Source organism: Triplophysa dalaica, chromosome 13 (assembly GCF_015846415.1).
Source record: "Triplophysa dalaica isolate WHDGS20190420 chromosome 13, ASM1584641v1, whole genome shotgun sequence".
NCBI classification, from domain to species: domain Eukaryota; kingdom Metazoa; phylum Chordata; class Actinopteri; order Cypriniformes; family Nemacheilidae; genus Triplophysa; species Triplophysa dalaica.
In genome coordinates, this window is record NC_079554.1 from 13,422,090 (window position 1) to 13,434,534 (window position 12,445).

At 37.7% G+C, this 12,445-nt stretch overlaps 2 protein-coding genes across 2 annotated transcripts in view; both read left to right on the forward strand.

Moving 5' to 3' along the window:
• vrtn (vertebrae development associated) lies at window positions 1–3,987 on the forward strand. Its single transcript, XM_056764830.1, has 2 exons — window positions 1–137; window positions 934–3,987. The coding sequence occupies exon 2, from the start codon at window positions 936–938 to the stop codon at window positions 2,964–2,966; it is 2,031 nt and encodes a 676-aa protein (XP_056620808.1). The 5' UTR covers window positions 1–137; window positions 934–935; the 3' UTR covers window positions 2,967–3,987.
• A 2,048-nt stretch (window positions 3,988–6,035) lies between these two features.
• The window catches only part of dll4 (delta-like 4 (Drosophila)), a 176,107-nt gene continuing 169,697 nt past the window's right edge, over window positions 6,036–12,445 (forward strand). The window contains exon 1 of the mRNA XM_056764515.1: window positions 6,036–6,146. The gene's annotated coding sequence lies outside the window, so the exon portion shown is untranslated. The remainder of the gene's footprint in view (window positions 6,147–12,445) is intronic.

Sequence of the window (12,445 nt, forward strand, 5' to 3'; positions counted from 1 at the left end):
GTTGTCTCACCTATGATGAGCACGCTGTCCACCTCACACAATGGATTAAACTTGGAGTTGTGAGGAGGTCGCAGTCTTTTGGTTCCGGACTAGTTGACGAAAAGTTTTAAACTTTAAGAAGCACTAACAGAAGCCAGGTAAGATGTTTAGCGAGATTTCAGTTCGTTCATCATAATTCAGCCTAAATTGTGACAATTTATATTATTGTTTGTATTAAAACGCAGGCTTCGCTGTAGGTTAAAGTTAGGTTCACTTTAATGGTTTCGAAGGACAGTTAAAAGGTTAAAGTATAGTGCTGAAAAAGTATTTAAAAGTTATCTGGATTATTATTTCAGTTGCTTCGACAAGCACGTCGATTATCGTTATAAAAATACGTTTTGTTGAAGATTAGGCTATACATTGAAGTAAAAATTTAATTTTACTGATCCTAAATATATTTTCATCTGAAGGGGCATACTAAAATATTTACAAGTGTTAAAAAATCTGTTTTTTTTGGTTCCGAAACTATGGTCACAACATTTTTCTTAAAGTTAAATGTGTTGTTTGTTTGACATAATATATTGAATTGTATTTTGAAATGTGGGCAAAATATGAATGAGGGGGTGATCTGTTATGATGGTTGTGAGTGTTTGTCATTGGTTGATATTGTTGAATCACAAAAATTAATGTGGCAGTCACATTGTAATGTTTTTGAATTACATTGTGGCATTTACATGAACTATTTTTTCTAAAAGACAAATTTCTGTGTCACAATGTCATTGCAGTAAAGCTAGAGATGTAGAATTAAACTTATTTTTTTTCAATTGTGTACTATTCTGTGTCTGTAAATATAATTGACAAGCTTTTTATACCCCCAATTTTAGGGAAACCACTCCTCAATGTATTAATCCGTAGATGCTCGTCTTGTGTTTTTCCTTTATTATTTTTCTTTAGACATGATTCAGAGGACAGAGGTGGTGCTCTCCGTCTTAGAGGAGCTGCAGGAGGCCACCGAGTGTGTGGGCCTGGATACCCTAACAAAGGTTGCTGTAGATGTGGAGCAGGTTCTTTCTGCTTTCCATCTTCCCACAGCACTCTGCACAGAGATATCCTCATGGCTTGGCATTGACGCTGTAGCTCATAGACTGTATCCAGCAGACGCTCCAGCCGGTCTACTTCCCCTGGTTTGCAAAGGAGAGGGGAACCTCCTGTTCGATTCAGCAAGCATGCTTCTGGTGGGCTCCACCAGCCTGAGTTTGGAGCTGCAAGTCAGGACCGTGGTCGAGATGCTGCTTTGGAAACGATACTACCTGTGTGGTATGATCGACTCGAAGGTGATGCTGCAGGCAGCCAGGTTCTCGCTCTGTGCCGAAGAGTCTCAGGATATGCTCAATCTTCCGATTCGGGTACTGGAGGCCATTTTTGATGCAGATGTCAAGGCAACATGTTTTCCCGGCACATTTGCAAACATGTGGCACGTGTATGCGCTGGCTTCGGTTCTGAAGTGCAACATTTATTCTGTATATCCCATGTACAATTTAAAGATTCGACCCTATTTCAATCGACTCATCCGTCCGAGGACGTGGCTGAAAGACACTGAGCCCTTGACCCTGCACATCATGTGGTCAGGTGACCTGGAGGCAGGCTCTGTTTTCAAACCCCAAAACTTTGTGGCTTTGATTCATGCCAGTGACCTAAAAATCGGCAGTCCCAACAGTGATCAGCGAATGCCTACCCTCAAGTCTCTGGAGCATGTGAGTCCCAACTCCCAGCTCTCTTACTCCACCCTCAAAGGCAAGTTTAACATCACAAAGAGCACCTTTTACCGCTGGAAGAGACAGAGTGCAGAGTACCACAAGAAATCTGTGGCGAGGTATGAGGCCAAACACTTTTTCCTGGCCTCTTACAGACAAGGCAAACTGATTCCCCTCGGTCAGTTCAAAGAGCTTTTTCCTGAAATTCCCAGATCCACGTACTACGCATGGAAGCATGAGCTTGTGTCCGCATGCAGTGTCTCCGGGGGTTCTACAGGGGAGCTGAGTCCAGGAGACAGCACTGAGCAGGACTACTGGTCATCTCCAGAAGTCAAGGAAACACCCAATCAGAAAAGTTTTGCCAGTATGATAGCTATCAGGTGCGAGAAACTGGAAGGAGAACGAGCCCAAAACATGTCCCTGATGCAAGAAGCAAAGAAGAGCCTGCAGAACTGCATTGTTACAAACACATCCTTCCCCTACAGAATTTTTAAAAGAAGGTTTCCAGGCATCTCTAGATCCACTTACTACAACTGGAGGAGGGAAGCCATGCTGTTCACACCGTTCAAAGAGTTCTCAGGGAGCAGTGAGGAAGGCTCAGATGTTGATAAAACCAGTCCGAAAAGTCAACTGTCCCCTGCTGTGTTGGAAAGACGGAAACTGACACCTAGAATTAAGATCTACGGACGCAGACGAAAAACCCAGAGTCTGGATTACTACCAGATGAAAGCGTTACGGGAGGAAGCCAAAATGCACGTTCAGAGATCGAAGATATCCTACATCAAATTCAAGCTCAAGTTCCCTTCAGTTTCTTCCTCTTTCTACTGGCTTTGGAACAGGAAAACTAAGAAGTCCGTCACGATATCCGAGACTGATAAATCCCAGAGTCTGAACGTCTCCCAGGATGTCATCGCAAAGATAAAAACTCAAGAAATGTTTTCTTTTGATGGAAACATCGATCGCCTGAATGGACAGGCAGTTTGCACATCTGAATTCACGCTGCCTGAATTCTCTCTCCCTGACAAATCCAGTAATGAACAGATGTTTGTGATGGATGTTGTGGCACTGGCCAATTTCAAGGCTAAAGCCAAGCTATTCTTGCAACAGCGATTTGAGGAGAAGTCTTTTCCTACGTTTAAAGAGTTTAGGTCTTACTTTCCTCTTACTCCTCGTTCCACCTACTACATGTGGAAAAGGGCTTTGCATCACGGGGTACCATTAGTTCATGGCTGAATGTTTTATAGCATAGTTTAGTGCTGTTAATATGCCTTTTAGTGCTGTTAATATGCCTTTCCTGTAATGATCAGTCCGCATGTAACAACTTTTCAATGCAAGTTTTTTGAGGCTTTTTTTGTTTTGGTCCACACCAGCATAATTGCAGTTCATGCATCTTAATTATTTGTCCCTTTTCTTTATTTGACCACTTGGTTCTAGCTCAAGGACATTTGCATGTGTGTGAAATTGGGCAGCCTTTGTGTTCACCTATGTACCAATGGCCCACAGGCAAAAGGCAGTTCAAAGACATTTATCCAGGTTTCAAATGGCTTCATTTTTTGACCCCCCCCACTTCCCCCAGTTGTTAACAATTTAAATGACTTGAAGTTTAAATAATGCATGTTGTGGTTGGGTTCATTTTATTTTCTTGTCTTTTATTTAGTTTTTTATTATTTGTTTGTTTCTAATTCCCAACAGTTTAAAACATCATATTACATAACTGCGGAGTTTAAAAATGTATAGTATTTTAATTTTGTTTTTTATACAATACATTATATATATTTTTATATTGACAATTGAATGTTATGTTTGGTCAGGTGAAACGTTATGTTGCCAAGCTAGACTGAATTCCTCACACTTGAATGTTCAGAATTCTATAAGGGGTCGATGCTGTTTTGCACATTGTTTTGGTACACACATTTCAGTTCTCACATTGTGTTTATCTTGCTGCTAAAGTGTAAATATTTAATTTCTGACTTGAACTACCTAACTATCTTTTTCTTCTTTAGATGTTCAGTAAGTTAAGCTTTGCAAAGAATACCACAGTGGTTTTTAGAATGTAAACTCTTCGCACAAAACGTTCATTTTGCTCCATGTTGAATATCTAATTTCATGTATAAGTACATTATTCCTTAATTGTGTGATTTTTATATGGTGACGGAAACTTTTTGTATGCCCACTGTTCAGGCTTTTTGTGAGTGTTTATGGGATGTTACTTGTCACGTGGATTCAGTTAACTTGTAAATAAAAATCAGATGAATTGTACTCATGTTTGTAAACAAAGCTGTTGTAATTGATTATGAATTGTAAGGTACTCGGGCAACATACTTCTTGGTGAAGTCATGGCATGTTAACTAAAAATGAATCTTAGTTAAATTAATGAATGGGGCCACATGCATTTTAAGTGTTTGGAAGGTATTTTAATATTGTCACAAATATTTAAATAATCCCTTTTGCAAGTTTCACTAAACATCTCTACAGTGATAGCTTCATTAGCTTTATTATTCTTATTTGCGTATTTGTGTTCCCCTCATGAAAATAATTAGCTCTGTGGGGGTATACCAGAAAGAAGGGTTAACTTAACGTCAGCTAAACCCTGAACTCTGGGTTGATTAACCCAAACCATTCTTATTCTGGGTATGTGGGCTGTGACAGTGGTAGGGAATGAAACGTTAGGCCCACAGTTACATGTCCAATATGTCATGTAATATATCCCTTTTAAATGACTGTATTTCAAATATATCCATTTTCATTTTTTGGTTTGACTTTGTTAGCTAAAAGGCAATAGCTTTCCAATTGTTAAAATAGGGGAAAACGGCCTATCCTGAAAGGCCAATTGTAATTTGGATAAAGGCCTTTCAATACTAAACTTTGACTGTGGATCAGAAAGATTTTTTTAAGGAAAACAGTCAGTATGAAAAACCTAAGGTCTAAGTTTTAATGTGTTTCTATGTAAATGATAAGTTATAATAAGAATTTATATATGTTAACGGTATGTTATAGGTGGAAACCTGCCAGCCTGGGAATCAAACTCAAATCCTTTGTGTTTTAAATCTGGTTCTCTAACCATTAAGCTACAACTATCTTTGACCCAATTCATCAAATATTCCTTATTAAGTGGACAAGAGTAATGATATGCGATTGCTCTGCAGTTAAAATACTTCAATATGTACATCCTTTAACTGTTGGAAATTGTAGGGGAGTGCATATTCATCCAGTGATATTTGAATGTTTTAATAAACCTAATTCAAAGTTTATAGTATTCAATATAAATACATAGTTTAACAATAACTGCTTGCATTATTTTATCAAAGATCATTTCATTTTAAAAGGTTAAATAATAAAGTGAATAATAAAAGTAGTTGTAAATGCTTAATTGCGATGTATGAGATTGGAAATGTAATTGTAATATTGCTGTAAAATATAATATATATCTAATCTCTGCTTCCACACCCACTTGACGCTCATCAAATTCGGACTCATGCGCAGAGAACCCCTTAAGCTTAGTAACGTTTCCTTTAAATTAACCATCCCTGGAACATAAGATGCTCCGGAGCAGGTTATCTTCAGAGATTAAGTTGCCATGGCTTTTGAACCTGCAGGTTGAGGTCTTTTTTAACTAAGCTAACCAGCTTTCTGGAATACCCACCAGAGACTCTTCAAAGTAAATTAACATTTCAAGGATGCCAGAAATCCACAGGCATATAATGCGTTATTGAGAATTTTGTATTTTCATTTTGGTATTTTTAAGACTCATTTATCTTCAATAAACTTATCGTTACCAAATAAAAAAGTCCATTAGGCTATTATTTTGGGAATTTGTTCTTAACTATTTTCATTTCAACAATTATAATATGTGAGGCATTATAAAATGAGCAGTATATATTCTACCTAACTGATGTGCTTTCTATTTAGAGACCAAGAAGAGTATTTCGAGAATAATCGCACTAGAGGGCAGTGACGTGCTTTCATATGCATCTATTACTTGTTTATCAAATGGTGAAATCTTAACTATTCTTAATATTTAACGAATTAGGTCATCATCATTATCATTAATACGAGGTACAAAAACATTAGTACAGCCAACCGAGTAAAGAAAAGGGCATGTTCAAACTTTGTTTATATATTATTATTTTTGAGAAAATTACAGAAAAAGGAGTGAATCGCTGTTTTGTGAAAGCAGGGTCATAACCAACACTGAAAACAATAAAACACCATTAGTATACATTTTTTATCCCAATTTTAAAACGTTTTCATATTTTATTTACGCGGAAATTCAGGGGACTTTTAGTTTGGCATCAATTAAGACAGCTTTACCTGGCTAGCGTAAACAGTGCCAGATTTAGCGCGAATAGAGTTTAACTCTAAAGTTAAAAAAAACGGTTCTCCGAATTGTACACAACGCTATGGAAATACAAGGTAATACACATCTGTTGTTTGATTCAGGATATTTCTCCTTATAACCACTTTGTTTTGGGTTGTCTTGTTTTCAAGTCTTCGCTCTATCAGAGATGTGGTGTTTTGTCTGACTTCACTACAACCGCGTTTTAGCTTATAAATGTGAAGTAAGAGTCATTTAAAAGTTTTCAAAATTATCAAGGGACCATATAAAGAGTAGCATAGCATTGACAGGAATTGTTAAAAGGGATAAGAAGGACACACAGGAAAGTAAGTGATAGTGAAATGAAGCTTTGCGAAGCATTGACGCATTCTCCTCAGTTGTATCACAAAATGGTTCGTTACTCATTCCTCGAAGCTTTTCAAAACGGTGCACACCCGCGCCATCTTGTGGTCAAAGGGTTAGGCTCCACACTAAGCTCGCTTTCTCCGTTTATATCTTTAAAAGGGGTCTTTGCTGTGTTATAATTTGGCCATGCATGTATTAGACACGTAAAATGGCAAAAATTCTGAACAAAAGATGCATTCTATGAATTACTATCTAAAGCGAATGCTCTGCCTGAAACGCCTCGTGTTACCACACCCCCACAAATCTACAGTAGACTTAGACCGCCAAAATGTATACACGGTATGTGGAAATACATTATAATTTAACCTTAAATCACGTATACACAATGCATTACATTAGCTGACATAAATTAATTTAGTGAATTGAAAAGTGAAAGTGACCTTTTTGTCACATCTGGTGACCCATAGCCGAAATGTGACCTCTGTATTTAACCCATCAAGAGAGTAGTGAGCACACCCACGGGCAGCAATTGGTGAACACACATTCACCCAGAGCAGTGGGGAGCTATCACTGCAGCGCCCAGGGAGCAAGTAGGGGTATGGTGCCTTGTTCAAAGGCACCACAGTCGTTACCAGCCGACCCTGAGAATGGAACCGGCAACCTTCTGGTCACGAGTTCTACTCTGTAACTATTAGGCCACGACTATTATTATAAGACATTACAAATCAGACCGCCAGTTTGCTTAATTAAACCACTGCATTTTGAGCGACTGAAGATGATCTGTTTGTGCATTTGTTTAATTTGTTTGAGGCGATTAGTCAGCTCTGACTGATGGTACACACTTTTGGTAGATTAGACATGGCGCTTTGCTTCTCTTCATTTTGAGTAAATTGTTTTACTGCTCACAGTGCAGTGTAATTGCATGCATAGATGAGAACAAAAGGATGCTGTGAAAGAAAGCTATTGGCTATCTACAAAAGCCATTAACTAAGTTATTTTTACTAAGTAAAAACATTATTTTTCATTATCAATAGTATCAATTGATATAATAAGTCATAGTTTTTTGCTTAATACATCTGTTGTTTGCTCAAGCAAAGTCCAGGTATTTGTAACAATTGTATGACTTTTCAATAACTGCTGCAATAATTGGTTCCTGTGTGTAGATTGTAAATATTGTAAATATTATGTTTTAAGGTGTTAAATTGGTTTTACCAGCTGAGAAAGACAATAGCACCCTCTGAGATTGCTTTAGGGCTGCATGGGTTGTCTTGGAAGGATCAACCTGAGATTGAGAAGGTGTATGAAAGAGAGAGAGACGCAGAGAAATAGAGAGACGCAGAGAAAGAGAGAATGACAAACATCAGCACAATCCAATGCATGGTAATGCCTCGACTTCCCTCTTTAATAAGACCAGCTCATTAGTAAACCCAACTCTTTAGTTTTGCCTCATCCCTGATAATGACCAAACGACTTCCATTGTGGAATCCTGCTCACCGCTGTGCTTCTCTAATGGCCACTCTCCTCTGTGATTAAGAGCAAACAGCCTCAGACGCATGCCTGCAGACTCTTTCCGCTAGAGAGAAAGTGAAAAAGGAAATAGGCTTATTTTGGGTTTTTAAGTGATAGCAAGAGAACCATGGCAGGGTGTTAAAACACATGGACATCCATAGTAAATATTCAATGCTGTTTTTAGTAAAAAACATGGTTTATTCACAGTAATTTACCTCTTCACCAAGCTCAAGCTCTTATTAATTGCACCTCACTAACTTATAGCTGGCCATTTTTTGTTGTGGGATGTTTACTGCATGTATCCTATAGAAATATATTTAAAAGAATGTTAGCAATTTTCAGTTTTGTTCACTACCATATTAGGAAAAAGGAATGTATATTTTTTCGTTCTATTTAACACAAAATATGATATTTTGAAGAATTAAGGAAAGCAAAGGGTTCAACCGGTCAACCTTTGACAACCATTTTAATTGTTCCTACTATCGTAGTCAATGATGTCCCTGGACTGAAAATTGCTACACTTATCCAAATATCTTCCTTTGTATACAGCAGAACAAAGAAATTTATACAGATCTGGAACAATACGAGGAAGATTAAAAGATGACAGAATTTCCCTTGAATAATTTTTATTTTGTGATAATTGATATCTCCTCTCTGCTTATTTTGTGCTTAGTCTGCCTACTTTGAGTTTGTGGTTTCAGCAATGTTTTACCACAGACGATATCGGAGCTTTTGTTAGCATTCCTGTCATTGTCAGTGGCTTTGATTTATAATTAACTATTTTTGGATCAAATCATTATGTACTGTAGTTGCTCTTAGGTAAGCAAACCTTGGAATTTTTTTCTAAGAAGATGGTCAGTGCATCTCTGCCAGCAACGCTGGGATTTATGTGCAATTTATAGAGCAGGGATTTATCAAATGGTATGATCTCTTACCTAGGCAAGTTTTCTTTGGCAGATAAGAAGTACTGCAAACAGAGACCACCCTAATTTAAAGGAATGATATATTAGCACCATTTTGGCTGCTGAAACAGATGAACGACTTTGCTGAGTGTCTATCCTTCATGTGTTCCAATCTAAAGAGATGCTCTAGACACAATGAATTAAATATAAACAAAAAGGTGTTCAAATGAAAGAGAACTCTCTTAAATTACTGCTTGCTCCGTACAGTGGATGTATTTCAGATAGAATCTCCTCTTGATAAATGTTCATTTTTGTATTTAACTATTGACTTACCCACCACTCTCAATAGTGTGCTGACTATAATATAGCGGAAACAAATTGGCGTTGTTTAAATGCTGATTGTGTGATTTTTCTATGTTTAAATTACTTCATTGTCCATAATATGTTATGGGGGTTAGAGTGTAACACATTCATATTTAGATCCGAACGCATGATGAGGTTGGACTGTTAAGTTTTATTATTAAGCTGGTGACTATGATATTGATTAAAACCACCTGTAGATAAATTACGCCTAACTGAAGGCCATGATTCAACTTTAACCTCCATTATTCATTCTGTCAGATAACTTGTTTTTTACTTAAAGTTCAATCTGTATTTTCTGACATTGTGACTGGGAAAAGTAATAGTCTTTTATAAATGCATATTAATTTAAACAGAGTTAATTAAGTCTCCGTTGTTTCTTAGCTGTTGTACATTTGATGCGTTATACTCTCGCAATATATCACCTTTAGTAGGTGGTTAAACTGTGAAAACACACCAGACGGTTAATACAGTATGCTGCTTTTATGCATGCGTGTAATGGATTACACTGTGTTCATGATGAATTATTGTTCTTGTCGCTTCCCTTTTCATCTGTCATATTTCACATGGTAAATCCTGTTGTTTCCAAACTATTAGGCAGTTTTTATGTACTTTCTCAAGAGAATATGTGAACCTGGACCACCAAACCAGTCATAAGGGTCTTTTTTATAGAGATTTAAACGTCATCTGAAAGCTGAACGATTATGTCTTTTTTATTGATGAAATCTGGAATCTGAGGGAGCAAAAAATTAAAACATTGAGAAAATCATCTTTAAGTTGTCCACAGGGGCACTGTAGCAGGCCTATGCTAATATTAAACAGGTTTGTTTTAAACGCTCTCTATTGGCTTACCGCTGTAATGAGGTTGTAGAGAGTAGATTAACATGAACCAGAGTAGATGAAAGCTGTATCTTCACATAGATACCAAACTTGAGTGTGTAACTTCAAAGAGTGGGCAGCAAGCAGCAAGTGAAGTTTGTAAGCATGTTTTTTTAGCCATTTTTGTTCGGATTTTGTTGCATCTACTCAGGAAAATTTTGTTTTGAGATATATACATTGGAAATTTACAAAATATCTTCATGGAGCATGATCTTTTCTTAATATCAATGATTTTTGGCATAAAGAGAAGAATCTATAATTTTGACCCATACAATGATGCATTGTTGGCTATTGCAACAAATATATCTGTGCAGTTTGTTTTGTGGTCCAGGGTCACAAACTGTATATGTCTCCTTTAAGCCTGGTAACCTTGAACTTTGACTTTGCACAATAAGGCACGAAGTTTAGAGATAAAGGCACAAAAGGTTTGGGCTGAACCAGGGCTATCACAATATACCGGTCTAGTTAATGCTTATGATATAAAAAAACATGATTACTGATACTGTGTTTAATCTTCACATGATAATATCGTTGCCTTAAGAGCCGCAATGGTTACAATCTCTCTCTCATCCTTACACTCGAATTTGAAGTCTGATTTGATGGCCAAAAAGAGACTAAATATAAATAGCAAAAGATAAATTTGACTTATTCCAGTATTTGTTAATTTAAAAAAAAGATAACATAATAACTGTTGCCGTGAATTATTTTGGCCACAAACACAACCTTGGAGTGAAATTATGATATTCCGATAGCCCTAGGCCCTTCTTCGCTGATAGCACTTTAATCTTGCTTTATAATTGCATCTTTCTGTAGTGTCTGACTCTGATTCCATTCGTGCTATCAAGGTACATTGTTTCTATGTGATCATCTCCGCAAATTGAATAGTGTTTTTGCATTTTTCTTATGTAGTTTATTTCAGTGTTTCATCCACTGATGGGAAAACTGGAAGTGGTACTTATCCTAGGCTAACAGAATCCATTTACAGTTACAGAAGGAAGGTGAACTGCGGCATTCATCTATAACGTATGCCTCTATATATATATAACCACCCAGACTTTGAGTTAATTCCTCTTCAGGCACCCTCATAACCGCTGATCCTCTTTTTTCTATCGCTAGTTTTTGTGAAGGAGCTCGACTGAAGTTTATCAGCTTTCAATTTGCCGCGTTTGAGCTCTAGGGTCACAGTGCAGCTCCACTACTCTCCCTGGGTTTACAGCTTTTTAATCAACTTCTACAACCTCTTATATCTATGTGCTGCTAGCCTGAGGGAGCAGAGGAGAGTATAGAACTGTATCATATAAAATGTGGCGCGAGGAAAAACGGCCACAGCAGTATCTAAATTAAATTAAACGCTACATGACCCTTGAGCTTTTGGCTGAATATGTAAAACAAAGAGATACATTTATGTGACCTATAGGCAATTTGATAATGATGACGCATTTTAATAGTTTATGTTTGTTGTATGATTAGTTGCAGTACTATAGAACAAATTCTGTAGACTTACAGGGCTGAGAGGAACACTTAAAAAGTAAAGTTTAAAAAATACTGAAAACCACAAGTCCAGGTGAATTTGTTAGAGCTGAACATTTTAACCTAAAAGTGCAAGTTCAAGCAAGACAGCCACAGGCACCATTAATAAAGCAGGAGGGAAGAGGAAGTGTCAGCACTGAGCCTTGCACAACTTTGGGTCACTCTCAACTCTCAAATCAATATAAGCTGTTACAATTTCACAGTTGGTCATGCTTCACTGTTTGACATTTGCTCCCTTAGTGCTGGCTGGGAGAGTTTCTGAATGTGAGGCAGGACAGGAAGAAAGAGGTAGAGGGAGGCCTGTCGCCAAGTGGGAGCTCATATTGACACCTCCGATTCGCGGATCCACTTGGCATGCAGTCGACGGTGTCCGCAGCAGAGTAGCTGCAAATGAGTCCAGTCTATCTCGCGGTTCCCCAGGCGGCAAAACAACCCCTGTCCTCACCTCCATCATAGCATCTCAGAGGCCCTCAAGGCAGTGATATACAAACTTTTACTTTGCCTGCCTCAATAGGGGGCGTCATGTATAATTTAGCAGTTCATGTATACAAATGCCCTCTTCAACACTTTGTTAGGCTTAGTGTTAGAATGAGTGGAATGGCGGAGTAATGTCAAATGTCTGCGTACTTGATTAGAGATCTTTGCTTGTTTTCTAGAACTTTATGGTAATTCTTGAGGTCTTTGCACATAAGGTCCAAAATTTTTGTATGCGTTTTTTCTAGTGGTGGGCCGTTAACGGCGTTAACGCCGTTAACGCAGTGAGACTATTATCGCGCGTTAAAAAAAATGTCGCCGTTAATCTATTCTCAAAGTTGGGTTGTGAGCTGGGTCTATACTACGCAAGCTATGAT

Bases quoted from the DNA above. Each gene is read 5' to 3' on its own strand.
- vrtn (XM_056764830.1), top strand. From the start codon at position 936: ATGATTCAGAGGACAGAGGTGGTGCTCTCCGTCTTAGAGGAGCTGCAG.